The sequence below is a fragment of the Ambystoma mexicanum genome, chromosome 9 (genome assembly GCF_040938575.1).
Source record: "Ambystoma mexicanum isolate Mex_15411 chromosome 9, UKY_AmexF1_1, whole genome shotgun sequence".
Taxonomy (NCBI): Eukaryota; Metazoa; Chordata; class Amphibia; order Caudata; family Ambystomatidae; genus Ambystoma; species Ambystoma mexicanum.
In genome coordinates this window covers 1,506,693,854-1,506,718,751 of record NC_090931.1, presented here as the reverse complement: position 1 = coordinate 1,506,718,751, position 24,898 = coordinate 1,506,693,854, and the positions used below count along the sequence as shown (strand labels likewise).

At 44.4% G+C, this 24,898-nt stretch overlaps 1 protein-coding gene across 2 annotated transcripts in view; it reads left to right on the top strand.

Annotated features, from left to right (window-relative positions):
* The window catches only part of LOC138489353 (zinc finger protein 271-like), a 211,401-nt gene that overhangs the window by 62,538 nt on the left and 123,965 nt on the right, over positions 1 to 24,898 (top strand). Inside the window, exon 2 of one of the 2 annotated variants that reach the window (XM_069617071.1) lies at positions 12,571 to 23,493. The exons of the other annotated variant lie outside the window; for it this stretch is intronic. Coding sequence (XP_069473172.1) covers positions 12,571 to 14,295 — 1,725 coding nt within the window. The 3' untranslated portion in view covers positions 14,296 to 23,493. Of the gene's footprint in view, positions 1 to 12,570; positions 23,494 to 24,898 lie in introns of those variants that run through there. 2 annotated transcript variants of the gene reach the window in all.

The window sequence follows — 24,898 nt, the reverse complement described above, 5'->3', positions numbered from 1 at the left end:
TTTGTGTGCAATCCACATACCAATATCACAGTACTCCTTTGCATTGCAGCATTGCATTGCCGACAACAGCCTAGTCCTTCACCACATCCACTGCAAGGCAGTAAAGCCATGCATGGGAACATGTGACCACATACCTTTCCTGTCCACAGGTACGTAGAGGGACAGTAACAAACCCAACCAAGGCAACATTCTCAAACCTACTTCCAACCAGTGTCAAGCCTGTTAGCTCCAAGGGCCCCAGCCATGCACACAAGCCAGTAGGGGTTTTGCAGGCACGATAAAACATAGCACACAGACTACAAATATCCTCATATCGTCTCCAATGCACTCACCATCCCCAATGGAGTCTACCTGCACTCACCAAAAAAGGATAGCCACCTCTACAGCTGCCCACCAATGAAGTATATGTGAGTACCTGCGTAAAAGGTCCACATCGCAAAACTGTGATGGTAAAAAATTCCTTCCATGTGCCAATGTCTGACTGTCGTCCCTGAAGCAAGGCTGTGGCCACGCCCTAGGCTCTTGGGTGCATGCGGAGGCCTACGGCTAGTCCTTCAACACACCCACTAGAAGGCAATAGAGGCATGCATGCTACCATGTGGCCATGTAGCTTTCCTGACTACCGGTACGTATGGGTACACTTACGGACTCAAACAAGGCTCCATTCTCCAACCTACTTCCAAACAGTGGCCAGACTGTTAGGTGCAAGGGCCCTAGCCATGCACACAAGGCAGAACACCTATGCAGGCACAACACAGCAGGCACAACACAGCATAATACATTGACTGCTAATACCCTCATAATACCCTCATAATCCCTCCAATGCACTCCCCATCCCCAATGGAGTCTACCTGCACTCACCAAATGATAGCTGCCTGTGTAGCTACCTCTCAATAAAGTATAACGGAGTAGCTGCGTAAAAGGTCCATATCTCAAAACTGTGATGGTAAAAAATCCTTCCATGTGCCAATGTCTTACTGACCTCCCTGAAGCAAGGCTGTGGCCAAGCCCTATCCTCTTGGATACATTCAGCGGCCTACGGCCTCTGCCCATGCACCCAAAAGCCTAGGCCTTGCCCACAACCACTCCATGGGCCTCATCAAATGGATTGCGCTAAGGGATTACCGGCACCGGTAAGGGCACCGGTGCCGGTAATCCCTTAGCCCCATACTACGAGGTCCCTCAGCGGGTCCCGTCTTTAACGCGTGGCCAGACCACACATTAAGGAAGGGACCCGCTGAGGGACTTCAGGGTAAATAACGGTACCGCTAACAGCGGTACCGTTATTTGCTCCTTCCCCATTCCCATTGAACCCTATGGGGGCTCCAATGGGAATGGGGAAGGGCCTTGGTGAATGGGGAATTACCGCCCCACCAACCTTGGAATGGGGCGGTAATGCCCCCATTCACCAAGGCGGAATCAGTAAAATACCGGTTGCAACCATGGCACTAATAGCGCCATGGTTACCGCCGTCCGTGTAATGAGGCCCCATGGCAATGGAGGCATGCATGGGACCATGGCGCCCCACACCATACTTGACAAACCTATCACAGCCACCGACACCCCTACCCACTGCCACAACACAATGGTAACCCACAACGGCAACATCACCACCGGCACCCCTAGCCAACAGCGGGATGGCAGAAGGTATGGGTATAATAACTTATCCAAATGAGCAAAGGCAAAGGGAAAGCACTCTGTACATATGTGTGCAATTCACACACCATTATCACAGTGGTCCCATATATGCCTTCATTGTGTTGCGGGTGTTGTGCCCGAACACCTACACTCTTGGGTCCATATGGAGGCCTACGGCCTCGCCTCCGCTCATGCCCCCCCCAAGAGCCTAGTCCTAGTACACATCCACTGGAAGGCAATAGAGGCATACATGGGAACATGTGGCCACAGAGCTTTCCTGACTACAGCTACGTATGGGTACACTAACAGACCCAAACAAAGAAACATTCTCACACCTACCTCTAACCACTGCCAACACTGTTGGGCCCAAGGGCCGTAGCCATGCACACAAGGTAGTAGGGGCTTTGCAGGCACAACACAACAGAGTACACCGACTGCAAATATCCTCATATTATCTCAAATGCACTCCCCATCCCCAATGCAGTGTGCCTGCACTGACCAAAATATGATAGCCCCTGTGCATCTACCCGCCAATGAAGTATATGTGAGTAGCTGTGTCAATGGTCCATATCGCAAAGGTGTGCTGGTCAAAAATCCTTCCATGTCTCAATGTTGTAATGGCCTTCCTTGAAGCAAGGGTCTGAGCAAGCCCCAACCTCTTGGGTACATGCAGCCTCCGTCGATGTACCCAAAAGCCTAGTCCTTGCACATCCACTACAAGGCAATAGAGCCATGCCTGGGAACATGTGGCCACGTAGCTTGCCATAACTGCAAGTACGTATGAGTACACTAACGCACCCACACATGACAACTTTCTCACACCTGCTTCCAATCACTGGGCGCATTGTTATGTGCAAGGGCCCTAGCCATGCACACAAGCCAGTAGGGACTTTGCAGGCACACCACAACATAGTACACCCACTGGAAATATCCTCATAGTGTATACAGTACACCCCCCATCCCTAGTGCAGTCTGCCTGCACTGACCAAAATATGATAAATCGCCTGTGCATCTACCCGCCAATGAAGTATATGTGAGTATGTGCGTGCATGGGCCATATAGCAAAACGGTGATGGTAAAAAATCCTTGAATGCCGGAATGTCACCCATTCTCAATTGTATTCCACCATCTGCAATACATTCCCCATTCCCAAGGCAGTGTCCACGCCGTCGCCACAGAAGGTACTCACCTGCTGACCTACTGCCAAATTGCCTCACTGCTCTCCCATGCATGGAGGCATGCATTGCAGGGGTGGTGCCCAACCCTAGGCTCTTGGTTACAAGGGGAGGCCTCCGGCCTCTGCCCACGCACTGAAAAGCCTACGCCTTACTCACAACCACTACAAGGCAAGGCAGACAAGCCTGGGAACATTTCGGCACAAACCCACCGCCATAAAACAATGCTAACGCACAAAGTCAACATAATCTGCGGCAGCCCTAGGCTACAGCACAACACATTGGCAATGTCTTCGCTTTGCCCTCTTTCACCCACCCGATCCTGCAAACCATGTTTTGTAACCCCTTCTGTGTTTCCCAAAAACGTTGATGCACAGCACGCTTCCCTCCAGCCAACCACCGGCCACGTCCACTGTTCGCCGACATCAGGGTGTACCGCAAGCCAATGAGACTTCGGTCCGCGGAGCAAACAGGGAAATGGGTCCACGGAGCGGACCCAGATATCACACATTTTTGGAGCCGTTCATTTCAGTTCTTTGCAACAAAAGTACTGGTCGGATTTCCGCCAAACACACAAAAGCACGCTTTCTGACCCATTGCGCCACTCCTGCTGCAAATTTGGTGAAAATCCATCCAGCCGTTTGGCCTCTAGCCGTGCGCAAGATTTTTGCCCATTCACTCTATGGAAAAAAATATGTTTTGGGACTCCCTTATAACAGCGAAGATTTTGTGGTTCGGTTGGCAGTAACACCGTAATGTGTGAATGACCGTGGGTAGGGGTGCCGGAGGCCGTGTAATGTTGATAGATTCTGGTAGCTGTTGAATGTTTACATGCATAGCTGTATGACAGTGCATAGGTTGGGTAGGAGTGCCAGTGGCTGTGTATGTTTGTGGATTGTGGTATTTTGTCCCAGCTTCGCATGCATGGCTGCATTACGTTGCGGTGGGTGTGACGAAGGCCTAGACTCTTGGATGCATGGCCAAAGGCCGTAGGCCATGCACCCAAGAGCCTAGGCCTTCACCACACCCACCGCAGCCATGCAGATTTCGTGCTGCATCTCTAAGAGGGTGGTGACCTTTAAAGAACAGTTGTGGAGCACATTTTAGACTTGGTAGAGCACTAGAAGCGGGTTGATATGCGTGTATTGTTGGTTGCATGGGTGTTTTGATTGTTAGAACATCTTACAGTTTTTGGTGTATGGCTGAAGATGCTGCAGTGACAAGTCCTGCAGTGTGCCCACTGGGTGCAGTATTGGAATACTGTGAATATTGAAGAGGGTATGTTTGACCTGGATGTTGTATGTGCTTGGGTCCTCTCCTTTGTGCAGATTGCTGGGAGTAGGCCCAATGTTGTGAAGATTTTGTGCTTTGGTTGGCAGTGACATCATACTTAGTGAATGAAAGTGGGGAAGGGGTGCCGGAGGCTGTGGTATGTTTGAGGATTCTGCTAACTGTAACATGTTTCCATGCATCGCTGTGTTATGGTGCGTGGTTTGGGTAGACGTGCCGCTGGCTATGTTACGTTTTGTGGATTGTGGTACCTGGCCACATGGTCGCATGCACGGCTCCATTATGTTGTGCTGGGTGTGGGCTAGGCCTAGGTTGTTGGGTGCATGGTGAAGGCATAGAGTCCCCAAAATTCAAATATAATCATGATAGATGGACGCATCCAGAAGGGAATGAGACCAGGAGATTGGTTTTAGAGAAGTATAAAGTCTTTATAAAAGTTCAGCATATAGAGGACTCTGCTGCCCTGAGAGCGCTCTGTCAAACAGTACACAGGTATCACATTATAAGCACATTTTGCATCATGAATGACGTTGCATATAGGGGGCACAAGTTCATTGGGATTGGAGGGAAGTACGAATACTATATAGCAGTTTGGTGACTTGCTTCACATGATTGGCTGGTCCCGGGCTGGTGCTTCATATGGCACGTGGGTCAGTTGGGCTCATTTGGGTGGTGTGAAGGTCAGGGGAACTCTTGCAGGTGGGGGTTACTTTCTCTAACTAAACTACTTAACGTGTCCTAGCACAGAATGAATAATGCATGACATAAATAGCCCTTGGAATGCTTGGATACCTATAAATTGTATATACACATAAACACATTCCAGTTACAAGCCTTTTTAGAGGTGAGGGGCACAAGTGTCCTGCTCTCCAGGAGATTATCAGTGGGCCAGATGTAACCCATGCTTTGAGGCTCTGGACATTAGAATTATAGATGTTAGTACAAGGTGAGATACATGAGGATCTGCGTGCGGTTATACTGGGGGCACTCTAGGGTGGTCAGCAATCAAGGGTCACACTCCTGCCACATGAAAGTGGGAATGGAGGTGCACTGGGGGTAATCATGCAATAACTGTCAAGGGTGGGGTTGAGAGGAGCAGGACCAGATTTGTGAGGACAGATAGGGCGCAGCGTGGTCACACACAGGGTGATGAGCTCAGAGGAAGGACAAAAACAATACACTGTTAAATTGCAACACTTCGCGGTGGAGCATCTGTGAGAAATTTGTCTGTTTGTCTGACACAGGCGCTGGAGGAAAAAGGTGGGGCTGTCAGTGTTCGCTGTGCGCAGCGCTGCTGGAGCGGAGAGGAGGCTTCACATTAATCGGAACGCGGCCTGCTCCAAAATGGAGTCTGGGTTTTACACAAAATGGAGTCTGGACAGGTCCAACAACAGGTCCCCTTCTGAAGGAAGAGGGAAGAACGGTGTCCCCCCAACTGCCGTGGGAGCAGGGGATCCCTTATGTGAGGAATGTACAGGGGCAAAATGGCCCCCCTTCCTTACAGTGGCCAAAGTCATGATGTGTACTGCTCTGGATGATTTTGGATACTGAAATAGTGCATTCTTGTGCAGAACTTTCTACTCGAGTTGCTTTGAAAGCACATGCGACGTGTACTCAGGGTGCTTAACGGTACATATGGAGTGCTTGATAGTGTTGGATGTATAGGTCTTGGATTTTATTGCTTCATGTGTGTGTATATGTCACAGTACCCAATGAGGGTGTGCAGCAAAAACAACAGTGGAAAGGGAAGAAGGGCTTTCCCTGCTGTACTGGGGCGCGCACCTCGCTGTAGCTGGGAAAGCCCACGTGCCACATCCTGACCTTCTGAGCATGTTGGCCATGGAAATGGAACTGTGGGGATTAACCAATCAGTTGTTTAGAGTATGGTTCACAGGAAGAGGCAGTACTATTTTTCCCCAATACTGTGAGTAGTGATGTTGGCACAGATGGAGACACATTCAGTGCTGATCGTCAGTGATATCTTTGTGCAAGATCTGCACAGGTATTCCATGCAAAGAGGCATTGCTGCTAATTTCGTGTTGGAAGGAGTGGAGGCTTTGTGGGGCTGTCTGTATGAGTGCAGTTTTGGCTGTATGTTTCACCTTTGAAGATATGTGGCCTCTGTCGCGACTGTTTGGTTTGTCACGGTACATTATGGGCCTCATTACACGGATGGCGGTAAGGGTTTACCAGTACCGGTAAGGGTACCAGTGCCGGTAAACCCTTACCGCCTTACTACGAGGTCCCTTTGTGGGACCCTACCTTAACAGGTGTTTTTTCCAGCCATTAAGGATGGGACCCGCAAAGGGACCTTGGAGGTAATTACGGTACCGCAATTTGCGGTACCATAATTACCGCCTTCCCCATTCCCATTGAGCCCTATGGGGGCAAAAATGGGAATGGGGAAGTGCCATGGTGAATGGGGAATTACCGCCCCCACACACCTTGGAATAGGGCGGTAATTCCGCCATTCACCATGGCGGACTCGGTAAAATACCGGCAGCAACCATGGCGCTAATAGCGCCATGCTTACCGCCGTCCGTGTAATGAGGCCCTATGTCTCTCATCATTTGGGTTACATACCATGTGGACGTTTGCTCCATCACCTGAAGAAGTTGATGAATGCAGTGATGCAGATTTTCCCCAATGCCAATGTGGTTTTCTCGTGCATACCACCAAGAGGAGTATGGGACCAGGCCAGTGTAATTTGTCCCCAACCAGAGCTCGGAAGGCGTTTAATAAATAGAAGCATGTGTGAATGTATGTGCACTAATGGCATGTTCTCCATCCACTATGAGATCATGACATTGCCAAGTATGCACTGTTTCCTTGCAAATGGCATTTCTTTCACCGCCATTGGCAATGCTATTTTCTTTTACACTGTGCAAGAAGCGTTGACGAGAATTCTGTAAAAATGTAAGTAGGAGGAGAAGAAAAAAGAAATTGATATAAAGAGCAAAAACAAAAAAAGGTTGTTTGCAAGCATGTTAAATTAAAAAAAGAAAAAAGCTTTTCAGAGCCACCTGTAATGACAAAATGCCCTACCCTGTTTCAAATTTGTCCCCCCTCCAGTTCCTAGCACGATAACTCAGCGACCTCTGCGGTAGTTTCAGGATTACACGTGCTACATCCAGGCCGTTTCAGGATGGCAGGCATGGAAACGGGACTGCGGAGGCTAAGGCATTGCTTAGTAAAGTTTCTGGCTGTTGTGTGTATGCAAAAACCCTGGCAGAAGGTCTATTTGGACAGAGAAATGGTGAAGCTTATGGTTGAAGTGTGCACGGAAAGTGGCAGGCATCCTGGTTGTATGCATGCACTGTATGTGCTTCTTTCACATTGCTAAGATACGTTCAGTGCTGTTTTTGTGAAATGGGTTAGTGCAGAAAAAAGTTCTGTGAAGTGTGCAATGTAAGTGGCAGGTATTCTGTTTTTATGCATTCAATGAGTGTACTTGGTTTAGGTTGGTAAGATAGAATCAGTGTTGCTTTTGTGCAATATTTTAATGATTTATGTAGGATATTGGTTAGTGTGGAAAAGAATTTGCAGCATTGTCGGAAGGAAAGAAGAGAGTTCCTGTTTCGATATTACAATGACTGATATGGGTAAATGAAAAAGAATGCTTTACTGGGGTGCCATTCTTTGATGTACTGGGTGTTAGTCTTAGCAGTGCAGGTGGTGGCGCGAGTTATGGTTGCTTAGCTTAGTCGCAGACTACTTGGACAGTACTCCTATGAGACCACCTCCATGTGCCACCACACCAAATCTAATGACCGCAATGCTCTCAGAAAGGTTGTTCCTTTCTCGGCAAGTAGTAAGCTGTCTTCCTCCACCTCATCTTCCTCAAAAAAAACTGTAACCACACAGCCTGATGTCTGCGGGCATTGGTGCGTTATAAATAAATAAATAAATAAGGAGGGCTACGGACCATTATCATCCATTGCAGCCCCTGAAATGGGGGACAAAGGCCATTAGCACCCCTGGTTCCCAAAGCGTGAACCCAGGGTGCTAAAACATAGATTTTTCTTCCTATAGCGGGACAACTGCAGCGTCCCGCTGGAGTAAGGAAAATCTTTTTCCAAGAAAGCCAACATGGAAAGAGAAGGCGGGGCTGCGTACACAGCCACCCTCTTCCCTTGCCATGGAAGTCTGCAAAACCCTATAAACATATTACCACAAGCACTTTTTTTCCCATTCAAACCTATCCTACCTTTCGAATAACTTTATCAATAGCCGGTCCCAGGTAGACATAGCCACTTTAACACCATTTTTCGTCCCAAGTGGTCATGGCCAGTAGCCAGATTGTCTGCATCATGACCTTATACCATGACCCGGACAATCTGGCGACTGCCCACGGCCACAGGCTATACCACAGTCACCAAAGGTATAAGACTATTTTTTGTACCTACATTATTACACTTGTAAAAAAATAAAACACGGCACATATGCAAAACCATGCTTTAATGTCCTTGCCAATGCTCCTCATGAGTTTGCTCGAAATCCACCGATGTTTTATTTTTTTTAAAGTGTCAAAATGTATGTAGATACAATATTCATATAACTTAGCCCCCACTTGACAAAATACAGTCTTTACACAAACATTGAAGGTTGGGTCTATAAGCTTTCTCAAAACTTTTGTCCACATTCGTCAAATAGCAAAAAGGTTATAAGCCATCTAAAAATGTTAAGACCCCCCTCTAATTTCGCCCCCTCTTGAGAAAATCCCACCAAGCTTTAGAAAACCATTTATATCTAGATTCAAAATCGTTTTGCAAAATGTTGTGCAGATTCATCAAATGACACCACATTTATATGCCTTTACAATGTTTTGGAACCCCCCTTCCAATTTTGCCCCCTCTTGACAGAATTCCACAAAACCTTGCAAAACCATTCAGGATTAGTTCTAGAATAGAATTGCAAAATTACATGCAGTTTCATTGGATGGCGCAAATGTTATAAGCTATCCAAAAACTGCTTTTGCCCAACCCTATAATGCAGAAATAGGTACAGATGTCCTCGGACATCTGAAGTGTCTGCAAACACCACAGCACTGCCCCAGGACATCTGGAGTGTTCGCAGACTTTTGAGGGGCGGGGGGAATGAAAAACCTGTTTTTTGGCTTCTTATGGCCATATCCAATCTAATCCACACCCCCCCCCCCCCACATCTGCAGAGATTGTTTGGTGAGTTTGACAAGTGAAATGCTGCTTTTTAAAAAGTGTTTTCACCGCGCTGTCCGCGGACCCCAAAAAGTCAGCGAATCCAGAATGGCGGGTGCTTCAGGAAAACCAACGCATTTCACGTTTTCTCACCAGCCAATCGGCGGCTGCGCCCTGATGTGCGCGGACCACGCAAAAGTCTCCGAATTTTCTGGCCAATCGGAGGCCAGTCTGCAGACAGCACAGCCGATCAGAGGCCAGTCCATGGTCCGAACAGGGAAGTGAGTCAGCGGAGTGGACATAGATGTCACTATTTTTTTTCCTAACGTTTTGGTCATTTAAAAAAAAAAAGACTGGACGAATTTACAGCAAATTAACAAAAGCACGCTTTCGGGGTGAAGCCACCGCTCCTGCCACAAATTTGGTGAACATCCGTCCATTGGTTTGGGCTGTAGGCGTGAGCAAAGTTTTTTCTCATTATGACTATGGGAAATAAAGAAATGTTGTGACCCCCACTATAACTTTGCCCCCCCTGGACCAAATCTCACCAAACTTTGCAAAAAAAAATCAGAGTGGGCCATATACTTTTTTTGCAAAGTTTGGTGAGGATTCGTCCTGGGGGAGCGAAGTTATAAGTCATCCAAAAAATGCTCTTCCTATGAGATGAGCTACTTAACCATAACTACATGGCCGCCAGCGCAGGCCATGTAATACATATATATTCAGTGAAAAAACATTGTTAAAGGGACATTATGGTTAAGTTGTGCTACTAAAAACCTATCAAATTTCATGCAAAAGGTTTTTTACAGGGACATTGCATTTACTCTGTAGTAATACCAAGCTATCCGTATTATGATTACACGTAAAACCCCAAACCCCCAGAAATTTGCCAGTTATGGTAAGCTAAGCAACCATAACTTGCACCACCACTGTGCACTGCTAAGACTTACACCCATGACATGAAAGATGACATCACAAATGTCATTGATGACACCCCTGATTACATCACATGTGCATTTACTTGTCATGAACAGCCTCCCCAAGGGATTGTCATTGTAATGTTGGTACAAATCAGAGTTCATTCGGAGAACTACCTTGACATACAGAGTTCAATAGGCAATGCATACCTATAAAGACCATTGCATTACACACTTCTTTCCATTACATGAACCTACTCAGGTAGAAACGTAGGCATTGTCTGCAGCATGCACCATAGAGGTGCAATATTCAAAATCAAAATTATGCAGCAGTTTGGAAAAATATGCATGAGCTGGCGAAGAGCTTCCTTCATCGCAAACTACAGAGAAATTCTGGTAACATGTCCTATACGTTTCCGTCTACAATGAACAATAGCAATGGCTGGATAATCGTGCGTCACCAAAAGGAACCACATTCAGCAACTTGATTGCACGTAAACCATACCAGTGCACATCCACATGATAGAATCCAAAATGAGCAGCCAATACGCAGTATTTTCCATTCACTTTCAACCAATGTATCTAGGACTCCCCTAACATCCATACAGTCTGAATCCTGAAACACAAGCCATAACTGTACGCTTCTGCATTTCTCTCCACAAATACACCTTCTACCAGTCTGTGCGTACACACTACCCCCAGAAACCTTATTGAGCTATTCCTTAGCCTCCACAGTCCCATTTCCATGGCGGCCATCCTCAAAAGCCCCAGATGTGGTACGTGTAATCCTGCAACTACTGCGGTCTCTGCGAACATTTCGGCTGTGTGCGGGAGTGAGTGAATACATTTCAACCAGGGTAGGTGTTGTAAATAAATTCTGAGATGCCTTCTTGATTTGTAACTTTATATCTTTATTACTCCAATAACATCAGCAGTACAAACTATGCAAAATGGCACACCTTCAGTCCATAGGCTGCAGGCCATTAACAGTACAGGGTGGTTTGGTGGATAATGTCCCAAAAGTCTCTTTATGTCTCCCTTGGTAGCCCGACCTGCCTCGTGTCCTCTGCGCCGTCTTAATGGCGCTCTCGTGCTCTTTCCGGGTTCTGACTGAAATCACACGAGTCTAGGCGTCTCGCCAGATCCGACCAGTAGGTGATGTATTTTGTAATGGTGGATTTATTTGGTAGCGGTGGCTCTGAAAAGAGCCATTTTTTATTTATTTTTTAGGTGCTTTCAAAGAAACACAATTTATTTGGTTTTTACAGTGGTTTTTGTTTTCTCCTTCTCCTCACATTCTTACAATAACATCTTCAATGCAGCTTGTACATTGTAAAACAAAATAGCATTGCCAGTAGGGGACAAAGAAATGCCATTTGTAATGAAAAGGTGCACATTTCGAGAACCAATGATGTCATTGTCACAGGAGAACATCCCAGCAGCGCTCATAAAAATCACACATGCTTCTGTTGATAAGACTCCTTCCAACCTCTAGCTGGGGACTGCATACATTGGAAGAGTCCCATACTTTTCTTGGGGGTATACATGAGAAAAGCACCTTCGCAGTGGTGCGCTTCACTGCTTTCATTAACTTCTTCAGTTGACGGAACCCATGTGAACAAGGCATGAGACCCAAATGTAAGGCTCCGTAGTGCACAACCACAACATGAACTGTAGCGAAAGTGGTGATGTGCCTACAACGTGCAAGCACAACAACAAAACTGGCCACATCGACATTGCACCACAATACCTCCACTCCCTCCACATTGAAATTGCCATGAAAGCCTCTTTCCACAGCATACCTGTGCAGATCTAGCACAAAGGCATCACTGACGAGCAACACTGTGCATCGCTCCATTTCTGCCAGGCTCACTACGCAGTGTAATACAAAAAGTGTTACTGCCCGTTCCTGAGCATCTGATTGCATAATCCCCACAGTCCCATTCCCAGCATGCAAAGAATTTCAGGGGGTTTCCGATTTTACTTGTAAACATAACGTCCTTTTAACAACGTTTTTTTACTGAATTTCATAGGTTTTTATTAGTGCAACTTAACCATAACGTCCCTTTGACAACGTTTTTTCATTGAATATATATATATATATAGAGAGAGAGAGAGCGGGAGAGCGAGAGAGACAGAGAGAGAGAGAGAGAGAGAGAGAGGGAGGGAGAGGGAGGGAGAGAGAGAGAATTGGACCGTTCTGAGGTTTCGGGACTCTACTTTTCACTCTTAAAATTGATCTGAGGCAAGGCACAAATTGCTTCAATCAGGATCACCCAGTGAGTTTGTGAATGGGGAGTAAAGTTGGATTGAATGGCTCTGCCCTGTGTCTATTGATATTTAGGCTGTACTGTGATATAAAATAATATGTGGAACCTCTGCTTCTTTCCACAGAGAGTGAGCAGCCATGAGGTACACGTTCTGGAGAAGGTCCACAAGAGTATGGAATGTGATGAGCACTTTAATTCGACGTCACACCTGGAAATACATCAGACATCCCACACAGGAGAACGTTTGGAATGTGAGAAAAGCTTGGTTCAGAGCTCATATCTTTACCAACATCAGAAGAGCCATATAAGGAAGAAGCCCTATGAATGGCCAGAGTGCAAAAAAAACTTCAAAGGCGCCAAGACTCTAATCACGCATCTTAGTATCCATATTGGGGAAAAGCCCTATGGGTGTACGGAATGTGGTAAGTACTTCAATAGCGCCTCAATCCTGAAGACTCACCATAGATCCCACACCGGAGAGAAACCATACAAGTGCGCGGAGTGTGAGAAAAGCTTTGCTCAGAGCTCAAATCTGTACCGACATCAGACATGCCACACCAGTGAGAAGCCATATGAATGCACAGAGTGCAAGAAATTCTTTAAAGACCGCTCAACTCTGATCAGGCATCATACAATCCATACTGGGGAAAAGCCCTATGGGTGCATGGAATGTGGTAAGCACTTTAATCGCACATCAGACCTGAAGACTCACCATAGATCCCACAGAGGAGACAAACCACACCAGTGTACAGAGTGTGAGAAAAGCTTCAGTCAGAGCACAGATGTGCATAGGCATCAGAAGTTCCATATTTGTGAACAACCATACCAGTGTATGGTGTGTGGGAAAAGGTTCACTGTGAGGGCACATCTGTACAGACATCAGAAGAGCCATACTTGGCAGCAACCATATGTGTGTACAGAGTGTGAAAAAAGCTTCACTGTGTGGGCAAAACTGTACAGACATCAGAAGAGCAATATGAGGGAGAAGCCCTATGGGTGCACGGAATGTGGCAAGCACTTCAGTCGGGTGTCAGATCTGAGGTCTCACCAGAGATCCCACACCGGAGAGAAACCATACCAGTGCACAGAGTGTGAGAAAAGCTTTGCTCAGAGCTCAAATCTGTACCGACATCAGACGAGCCACACCAGGGAGGCGCCATATGAATGCACAGAGTGCAAGAAATGCTTCAAGGAACGCTCAACTCTGATCAGGCATCTTATGATCCATACTGGGGAAAAGCCCTATGAGTGTATGGAATGTGGTAAGCACTTCAATTGCGCATCATCCCTGAAAACTCACCATCGATCCCACACCAGAGAGAAACCACACCAGTGTACAGAGTGTGAGAAAAGCTTCAAGGACCACTCAACTCTGATCAGGCATCTTACGATCCATACTGGGGAAAAGCCCTATGGGTGTACAGAATGTGGTAAGCACTTTAATCGTGCATCAGACCTGAAGACTCACCATAGATCCCACACCGGAGAGAAACCATACCAGTGTACTGAATGTGAGAAATGCTTCAGTAACAGCTCAAACATGTACAAGCATCATAAAATCCACACAGGGGAGCGAACATACCAATGTAGGGAGTGTGAGAAAAGCTTCAGTAACAGCTCAAACCTGTACCAGCATCAGAAGAGCCATACTGGAGAGCGACCGTACAAGTGTACAGAGTGTGAGAAAAGCTTCAGTAACAGCTCAAACCTGTATCAGCATCACAAGAGCCATACTGGGGAGCGACCGTACCAGTTTACAGAGTATGAGAAAAGCTTCAGTAACAGCTCAAACCTGTACCAGCATCAAGAGAGTCATGCAGATGCATGCAGTGTCTTAGCCCCTGAATGAGGTATCAATTTTTGAGGCAACATCAGGGATCCCAAACAAGGTGAGCACCCAAGGTGGTTGCAACATTACCGAGCCTTCATGAATGAACAATGCACCTGCTCTGGTTGGTATTAGTCCTCTGTGAACAGTGTTTAATGTTGAGTCCTGCACGCAAAGGTCGATTTACTTTTGGGGAATCTCACTGCTGTTTGCTGTGAGCGGCGAGCGGACCCCGATCATCGTGGTTTGTCCTCCCTACCACGGCTGTACAGCTGGAAAAACGATGTGAGCGGAAGAAGGGGGACTGCCTACTGGACGGCCGTGCGATGATCACATTGCGGCCAAGCATGCTGCGGCGCCGACAATCGGAGTCGGGTGTTAACGAGCCCGCAGCAAGATGTAGGAGACAGCAAGTAAGTACAGTTGAGGAAAACGTCCACATAACTGCTTCTGTAAATACTGTGGATGCTATGAAAGAAATGTCTGGGCATGATGAGGACCAATTGTTAAATTGTAACCATTACAGCGCAAGAACAAAGAGCTTGCCGGAAACTTTGAGAGGCTTGAGCGCTTTGGCCCACAGTCAAATCATTGCAGAATGCATTGATGTTGAGCAAGTGAACTTGAGCATGTCTAACAAAGCATATGCCCTTGAACCAGACCGCTCTTTACAAATAATAAATTCGAGCGGAACAACAAATAGCTACCAATCATTTGTTATACCAAGAGTGGGTCTAGAACCATTCACTATATCTGGTGCTGGCGTTCATGCAGCAATAAGCGAACAATGCAGTGATTCTGAGGAAAGTGACTCTGCAACAACGAACACACACGTCACTTTGATGACAACAAATGATGAATTTGTGGTTAATCACGACAATGCTACAGTTACAACAAATGATGAAGTATTTATAGCGGAGAACGTAGACAAACAAATTATACTAAATAGAATGGAGGATGCAAATTGTAGCTCACCAGATGCTGCTTGTAAAAACAGTGATACATCACACAGGAGAGACTCAATTGCAGTCGCCAACAAATTGTTAAATGACTTGAGGGGCATAAATCAAACCCTGACAGCAAATCAATCAGTTCTCAAGAACCACTGACAATGACGAAAGCCAAACCCAGACCAAGTGAGGACTCAGCTATATACAAATGCTCGGACAATAAGACGCAGAAAGGATGTAGGGCACAACCATTGAAGAGACGGAAAATGGATCAAAGCCCTACCAAGCCATTTTTGTGCTTGCAAAAAAGAAATTGTTGCTTATCAAGTGGGAAATCAACATATTTAAACAAGCCTACGTGAGATAGAACAAACCTGAAAAGCCGACAGTCAACATCAGATTCAGATGACTCTACAAATTCAGACTTGGAGCCTTCTACGGACTCCTAGATTATGGAAAGACATTATCCCAAGATACGAAGAGGCCCAGGCGACCACCTGAAAAGGCGAAAAACCCTGAATGATGCCGATCAACACAAGTGGTGCACGAACCTAATAGGCCAAATTATAAATGAGCTCCGACCTAATCTTACCTCTGCTCTGACGATTACGGTGGCCCCAGTGATAAAGCTGTATGAGCAATTGAATGAAACAAGTAAAGACCAAAACACGCTCATAGCATTGCTGAACTCAAAAACAGTGAATCTTGAAATGGAAATTGTTGACATGAAACAACAGGCAAAAAACAATGTCAAATCATATGAGCTAATGACAATGTTACTCAAAGAACAAATGAAAACAAATGCCGAGGATAAAAGACTCTGAGCCGAATTGGCTAGAGAAGCGATCCAAACGTTGAAAAACCAGACTCAAACTACGGCGAAATACAAAATGGTTGATAGTGAGAAAGAAACTCCTATAAATCATAGCAAAAAAAGCACCAGGAAGATAGGAGCGTTCTACCTGACCAACAGGCATCCGTGTGTACCAATAAAGACGCAGTCCATAAAACAAAATATACCCTAAACAAAACAGGGCAAGGCACTCCATCTGTCGAAATAATAGACTTAGACGACACAGAGACATATGGACTGAAGAAAATTGAACTCTTACATAAAGTTACTGAAGCTACAAAGGCGGACCGTGAAATAGAAATCAAAAGTCAACCTTCAACCTCTGCTAATGCAGATGGTTTGGCGGAATTACCCACAAATAGAGTGGACCCTGATGGTCCAGCATCAACTTCTGCCAATGCAGAGGTCTTGGCCAAAACGCTCTCTAACAAAGCGGATCAGCAAAATGTACCTCTGTCCCCTGCAAATGAGGACCGAACTAAAGAACCATCAACTGCATATTTTTCAATATTTAACAAAACAATTAAAGAAACTAGCCCAGAGAAACTCAGAGATGAGAGAGCGAAACCAAAAAAAACAAACAAGAAAGACAAAAACTATGCCCAAATGGAAAAATAATCAAACAAAAAGTTTGTGTAAATTCTTGAGAAACGTAAAAAATCTAAATGCTCTCCTGCAGACAAACATAGACAAAGAAGGGAGGATAAACATTAAGGAAAAAAAAAACATGGACGAAAAATCAGAGAGTTTACCATTAAAGGACAATCCACAAGCCATGGCAAGCCTCGACCAGCAAAAAAACAACGAAGCAGCCATGATTGACCTATTGGCTAATCTATCGACTCATGATTTCGAAGTAAATATCGAAGACGAGACTAACCTCAATCTTCCTGGTACCGATGAAGTAGCAGTTGAAAAACCCTTATTCAGCTGGATGCGACCGGAATGAGCAACATCTTAATGGAGAGCAGACAAAGTGGATTTGCAAAATAATTCCACCCGTCTCGAGGTGCCCTATGGATGCACCAAGATCAAATCCTCTACAGTCAACTTTGAGGCGATTTGCAACAGTCGGTGAACGATGGTCACAGGAGGCTAAAACATCTCAATTAGTTGACTTTAATTTAGGCTCCAAATCCAAAGAAAGAGAGGCCGAAACACACATGGAGAGAGGAGTAGACTATCAACAGAGCCCAGTAAGAGAGCCGAGAGAACCGAAACATGTTCATATTCAACAAGCAATGCGAGAGGACCAAAGAACAGATCTACATCGATCACAACTTCCAAGAACTAAATTACCAACAAAAAGAACCAACATAAATGCAAATTATTGCCTGATGATCGAGAGAGTGCTCTGCGGGAAAGATGCCTTGATATTAAATAGATACAATGGGCCTCATTCCGAGTATGGCGTTAAGGGATAGCGGCCACCGGTAACGAGACCGGTGGCGGTGATCCCTTACCGCCATACTCCGAGTTCCCTTTGCGCCCTCGCCCCTAACGCCTGCTTTGAGCAGGTGTTAAAGTCGAGGGCGCAAAGGGGCCTCCAAGCCAATAACGGTGACCGTAATGAACGGTCACCGTTATTTGCATCTTCCCCATTCCCATTGAGCCCTATGGGGGCTCATTTGGGAATGGGGAAGAGCCTTGGTGAATGGGGAATTACCGCCCCGCCAACCTTGGAATGGGGCGGTAATTCCGCCATTCACCAAGGCGCTGCCGGTCCGGGTACGGCGTCAACCAAGGCGTTAATAGCGCCATTGGTTAGAGCCGTACTCGGAATGAGGCCCAATGTCCTGCAGTTATTTAAACATATACTGCAACTTAGATCAATTGACACAGAAGACATCAAAACTGTAGAGTTCTTAAACGAAGGAATAATGGATCAAGTGTTGTTACATATCCACCCAAGAATACTGAGAGATTTGATTTTGAACAACAAATTCGATCTAAATTCACTAGGTTTTGACGTCTGTGAGTTATTCGATGACAAATTACCAAGAAGAACAAATGAAAATCTGCTACTGAAATCCAAGGAACCGACAAAAAGCAAACTGCAATTAAACATAGAGAATGGAGAACAGTTAGACGAAAAAAGACCAAGTCCAGGTTTACATGGAAAACCGAGCATTTCAGTTGATCAAATTAGTGAGCGAATCCACCATGAATGCTCAACAAAAGATGAAATAAAAATAACAATCACCCAATCCAGGAAACCACGTGATGAAGCAGGTGGCGATCATAGTGAAGAAAACAGAGAGGAGGAGCAGGTCAGATGGAGCTGGCTAGCTGAAACTCTAAATTGTGAAGGGAAAAGCTAATGCCAAAAGACTCAAACGAGTAACGACCTAACTCTTGGATCCTGGAATAGTTGAGGGTTCTTCCATTTATATAATACGAAACCGAAAGAACTTGAAGACCTAGACATCATATGCTTACAAGAGACCTGCGTCCAAACGATGCCAGTGGCTTTAAATTACGAATTGGCACACAATCCTGCAATACAACAAGCTAAAGGAAGACCTAAGGCAGGACTGATAACCCTGGTAAAAACGGGACGACACATAAAATTAATTTCGTCGGAAAATCCGTCCCCGTACGTCCAGGTGATGCAAGTAATAATGGAATCTGAGCAAAAAAAGAATGAGAAGAACCTTTGCATAATTAACATCTACTGGCAACATAAAGCAAATGTGATTTCCTAGATTTGATCTGTGAAACTATTGACAAAATCAAGGAATCGGAAAGAAATGCCACTATCATCTTATGTGGAGACTTGAATATGGACAGAAGAATGAACAATCAATATCAAATCAATTCAGCTTGGTCAGAAGAGATGGATGCACGGAACATGCTGCTACTGAATGGAAACGTTGGAGGAGATATTCCTGCAAAATATACCTGGGAGAGAGATGAAAATAGATCTATATTAGACTATTTCTATATGTCGGAGAACATATTTAGTGAAGTAATCACATTAAAAGTTACAACAATGACTCAAAGTGATCATAACTTACTCACAGTATTAGTAAAAACAGACCAAGGAGGAAATTTAGACACTTGGAAAAATCCAATAACGATTGTTCCAGGGGGGCACAAGGTGCACCTAGACGAACAAAAAATTAACAACTTGATAGATTCACTGTCTGAGGCACGAAATTATGAAACCAATGATGGGATTGACTATAGTAGTCTGCTTGAAAAATATACTGGACACCAAAGTGTAAATCAAAAACCGATTTACAAACATCAACATGTTTATAACATGGAAATAGTTCAGAAAAAAAGAGAGCTACGTAAAACATTCGAGCTCTAAAGAAAACAGAGGAAAAGGATAAGCAACTAAAAATCAAAATGTACAGGAAAACGTACAGAGTATGGCTGTCAGCACACAAATATAAGATCTTGCAGCAAGATGCCAAAGAAATGTTAGCTCTGATATCATCAAGAGCGGTGAGACGCTTCTGGACCGTAATAAACAACCTAGACGTGCCACAAGGAGCACTTCTATCAAGTACTGTGACTGAACACAAGTGGATTGAACATTACACTGACCTGTTCAAGAAACAAAATATAACAGCAGATAGCCCGGCTGATGACCTAGCCGAGTGGCACCTTAACATCACTGAGGAAGATATTCTAATAAACCTAAAAAAGCTGAGCTCCTCAAGGGCCCCCCGGGCCTGACAGCCTGACAAATGTGCAACTCAAGAAACACCCTAAGGCCTGGGCAAACTTTTGCTATACTCTCTTTAAAAACATCTAATTAGAGAAGAGAGTTCCAAAGTCTTGGAAGACTGCAATAATTGTCTCAGTGTTTAAAAAAGGGGATCGCTCTGAGCTGAAAAATTACAGGCCCATCGCATTGCTTGATGTGATTGGGAAGATCTTTGCAACACAAATATTGAAACAACTAGGAGCTTGGATTAAAGAAACGGGACAATACGATATCCGGCAAAGTGGCTTTGTAAAGAGGGTAGGTTGTTCTCTGAACCTACTGATGATCAACCTGGTAAAAATGGAAGCTCTAAAAAACAAAACAAATGTATATGTAGCATTTGTAGATCTGGCATATGCCTTTGACAGTGTTGATCGGCAGTTACTATGGACAAAGATGGCGCAAATGAACTGTCCCCCCCGTCTACTAAGACCAATACAAGAACTGTATTCAGAAATATCGATTAAAATCAGGCTGAATGTGGCAGGTACCCTATCAACGCCAATAAAAACGGAAAGAGGCGTAAAACAGGGTTGCCTCTTGGGAGCAACCCTATTTAACCTGCTAACAACTGACATCAGTCGACCTAAATAAGGTCAGAGCCTTCCTCCCTAAAATAAATGGTCAAAACCTGGGACATATGTTATATGCTGACGATATGGTACTATTGGACCAAACACCAATTGGATTACAAAGAAAATTGACAGCCTTGAAAAACTACACAGACAAAAATGGCTTGGTAATAAACACAAATAAAACTGAGATATTAGTGTTACAAAATCTAAAAGGAGCCGCAAACCAAAAGACAAAAAAGTATTCATGGTCAGTTGGTGATGCACAAATTGCCTGTGTAACCCAAGCGCAATATCTTGGAGTCACAATAAATTCCAATATAACAAATGAACCAATGGTACTAAAAATACAGAGAAAGTGCAGGATGTTGGGGGCCCAAGACGTAGCAATGAACAGAAAATATGGAAAATTCAGCCTAAAACCTGTGATAGAATTTTACAGAGCCAAAGCAATTCCGACTTTAATTTTTGGTGCTGAAACAATGCTGGTCTGCTCTTTTAATACCTGGACTTGGTGCGAGAATATCTTCTGGTCCAGAACTCTCCAACTCCCAAAAGGTGCTCCTGTTGCTTGTCTGCGTTATGAACTAGGTCTACTGTCAATCAATGCGAGGGTCCAATGGAACACCTTAACCTTGTATAGGAAGATTTTGGGGGCGGATGATCTTCCCCAGTTCAAAATATTAAATTGCCCAAACAAGTCAACAACAGACTCCATTTTTATTCAGTGGAAAACAAATTGCGAAAAAACATTAGAGAACATTGGAACAAACGCAGAAACCCTAATACAAAATCCCAATAAAGTGAAAAATAAGCTATTGGAATGTGATTGGTGCGAAACGATTGGTTTAAGAGCAACATATAGGCGAATGGAAGACGCCCCTTCGGAAGCAAGGATGCTCAACAAAATACCAAAACACTTCGAACGATTCCCTTGTCCCATTAGAAGGAAACGATTCATCATGTTTCGCCTAAACTTATTCAAGACTAAACAAGTATTAAACCTCTGGAAAAGAAGTGACGTGAAAGATGAACTCTGTCGATTTTGTGGTCTGCAAAAAGAAACTTTAAAGCATTTGGTTCTGAATTGTATCCAGTTTCAACAAGAAAGAAAACTTCATCTAAAAAACGTGAATATAGGGAGTCCATACCAAACCAAGGATGATGAATGGGCTCTACTACACGAAGGTACGAACAGACAACTAATGTTCGCCTTAACGACATATCTTGGAGATCTAGCAAAGAAATTGGAAGGAAAAGATCCTAGAGGTGATGAGATCGAAGTGGATCTAATTAATAATGGTTGAAAGAGAGGAATAGATAAAAATGTAAATAGCAGAATTGGATTCATTTGAAGACTTTGGGCCTCATTACATGGTAGGCGTTAAGGGTTTACTGGTACCGGTAAACCCTTACCGCCTTACTAAGAGATCCCTTTGCGGGACCCGACCTTAACGGCTGGTGTAGACCAGCCCTTAAAGTTGGGACCCGCAAAGGGACCTTGGTGCTAATTACGGTACCACAATTTGCTGTACCGTAATTAGCTCCTTCCCCATTCCCATTGAGCCCTATGGGGCAAAAATGGGAATGGGGAAGGGCCATGGAGAAAGGGGGAATTACCGCCCCGCCAACCTTGGAATGGGGTGGTAATTCCCCTTTTCTCCATGGTGTTACCGGTATGTTACCGGCGGCAACCATGGTGCTAATAGCACCATGGTTTACCGCATTCTGTGTAATGAGGCCCTTTGTGAGCAAAGCTGCTTGTTCTTTCTTGCGAAACTGTTAAGCGAGGATTTTGCTTTCATTTATTTTAAAAGTTTGTAATAAACTGATAAAATTAATTTAAAAAAAAAAACATTAATGTTGAGAGTCTCCAGCAGTTGTTTAACTATTTACCCACCCACTGACTGCCCACGGCCAAGCTAATCCCTATGCCCATTCCCAACAACTACCCTCCCCACGCCCCGCTCTAAATACATCCTCCTGGGATCTCTTTAAGTCAGTTCTGTTAAGCAGTCACATCAAACTTTGGCTTGCCAGTGTAATTTCTAATCAGTTTGCTGAGAGCAAATGGTTTAATCACAGTTGTACATGCTCTACAGGTGTAATGAACATTTCTTAACCAAGTGTGCCTTCAGCACTTAATGAATGTCTGTTCCTTGCACTGAAGTCACGTTAACAACAAGCTTTGGCAACACCCAAACACTTGCCTTTAGAGTAGGCATGGGGCAGGCATTTGTCAGGTACTGCTATCATATGCCCTGGTAATCTACCCTTTTTCCAGCTCTTCCTATCGTATGGCCAGGTAGTATCGTTATAGCAGTGCCTGGCACATGTCTATCTAATTCCTACACACAAGTCAAAACTGTTGGCTCCGCATATGCAAATCTTAGTACTATTTGCTAAACATATTCATGTACAAAATGATTTTATTGAGGTATGAAAGGTAAATGTAAAAGTGAAGCAGAATGGTGCAAAATTGTTACAAGCAGTCAGATTCAAAAGATTCACAGTGTTAGACAGAAATAATGAACAGTTATATCTCATTAAATAAAACTGTACAGGCTGGAAATGGTCCCTACACACCAGATAACGACAGTGAACCCAAAGATGGCATTGAGAATCTCTCTCTCTCTCTCTCTTTCTCTCTTTCTCTCTTTCTCTCTTTCTCTCTTTCTCTCTTTCTCTCTCCCTTCACACCACATAAACACTCTCTTTCCATGCCAACTTAATGCAACTGTTATTCATCTGGAGTGTGATGTTATTCAGAGTGTACCTGGCCGGGATTCACTACACATTTTCAATGGCATTTTTGGATCGGGATGCGATTATTTTCGGCATTTTTCATTATTAGCTTTTTCCATACTTTCTGTATTCTCCAAAGAGGTAGATCACCCAGCCTACTATCATTCTGGTGGACACCAACATCTAAACATTCCTTCAATACTTGACAATTAATCGAGTGGCATACTCTGCTATTGTTTTGTCATTTTCTCATGTACAAATCTCCAAGCAATAGTGAATTAAAAAGCATTTAAAATGTTTATATCTTTTTTTTTACATCATTGTTAACAAATATCAAAACTACATCATTCAACATTTGCTCTTTGTGCAAAAATACACAAAGTGCAAAACAGTACATCAAACCACAAGAAAGTGCAAGCGCTTCAAAGAACAAACTGACTGGTCTAGGGAACATGGAAGGTACATAGCTATTTGACAGAATATGGACATTAACCTTATAACTCAAATTGTACAGGTGTCGACCCTTTGTGTTTCGGCTCTAAGTGCGGAATATACTCATCCGTGGTGTCCCCTCAGTTGAACTAGGGGGGCCTTCATCAGGTCGTGGAGGAACATTTAACAATGAACACAATTCCATGCACATCTTGGATTGGGAGCCTTCAATCCAACACAGATCTTACTAGTTGTTCCATGAAACATATTCATGTTATTTTCACAGGCATATGGGTGGCCTTCATTTCTTTTGAAAAGTCCTCCACCAACGAAGGATTCTGGGCTTATGTTCTTTCTTCACAACACTGGAAGTGTACTTTGAACTATTGCACTGCTTTAGTATCCAACATTTCAATTGTGGGGGAAGGACTGCAGCGCTGCATGTATTATGGACCCAACTTGATCAATTATTGATCAATTATTAACCACAGGCATCCATCTTTCAATAAGAATGCTACGTTGTCATGGGATCGAACTGTTGGCCCGGCTAACACTGACTGTTTGTTGTATCGACTATTTACCCCAAATTAAGAGTAGATGGCACGTCTAGGATAATTGATAGTGGTGACCCATCTATAGATTATGTGCTCAAAAGAATGAAATGTTAGGAAAAAATTAAGAGATGTGTTTTGGCCTGCCATGAGAACTTGCTGCTTCGCTTCACACTACAAAGCACTCTACAAAGAGTGGTTCAAACAAACCGTTAATTGCCTTGAAGTGATGACATTTAGCAGTTTTGCACTTTTGATTTTGTTTACACAAACCTGCATTTCGTATCTGAGAATCTAGCGAAGGTGGTCCTGAAATAACCCTTAATGGCATCCAGTGCTTCAAAATGTTGCTGTTGCATCGCTGCCACTTGGCCCAGCTGCCAGCCAGGCTGGGCTTTTGACAGTGAGAGAGCTCTCATGTTTCCCCCATGCCATGCTTGGGAAGGTCATTCAGTTCTGTTTTTCCCTTTTGAATTCTGGGATATGTAGTTTTCCTGTGGACAAGTCCCAGAATTCAAAGGGAAAAGGACAGGACTGCATGAGTGCAGGGAAACTTGAGCGCTCAGGATTTCTTTTAGTTTCACTTTTTCAGTTGGCAGCGATTAATGATGAAGTTTGTCCTCAGATTGGCATGATTTAATCCTCAAACTGGTTTTTGATGATGCATTTTTAAATCTGTCTTGAATGTGGCCTGTGTTTCCCAATGATGTGGATAGGCATACAGAGATGTATTGGTTCTCTGGTGCCAGCCTTTTCATTCCAGAGGAGCAGGGTGGCACGCCTTTTAGTTTAGGGTCAGAGGT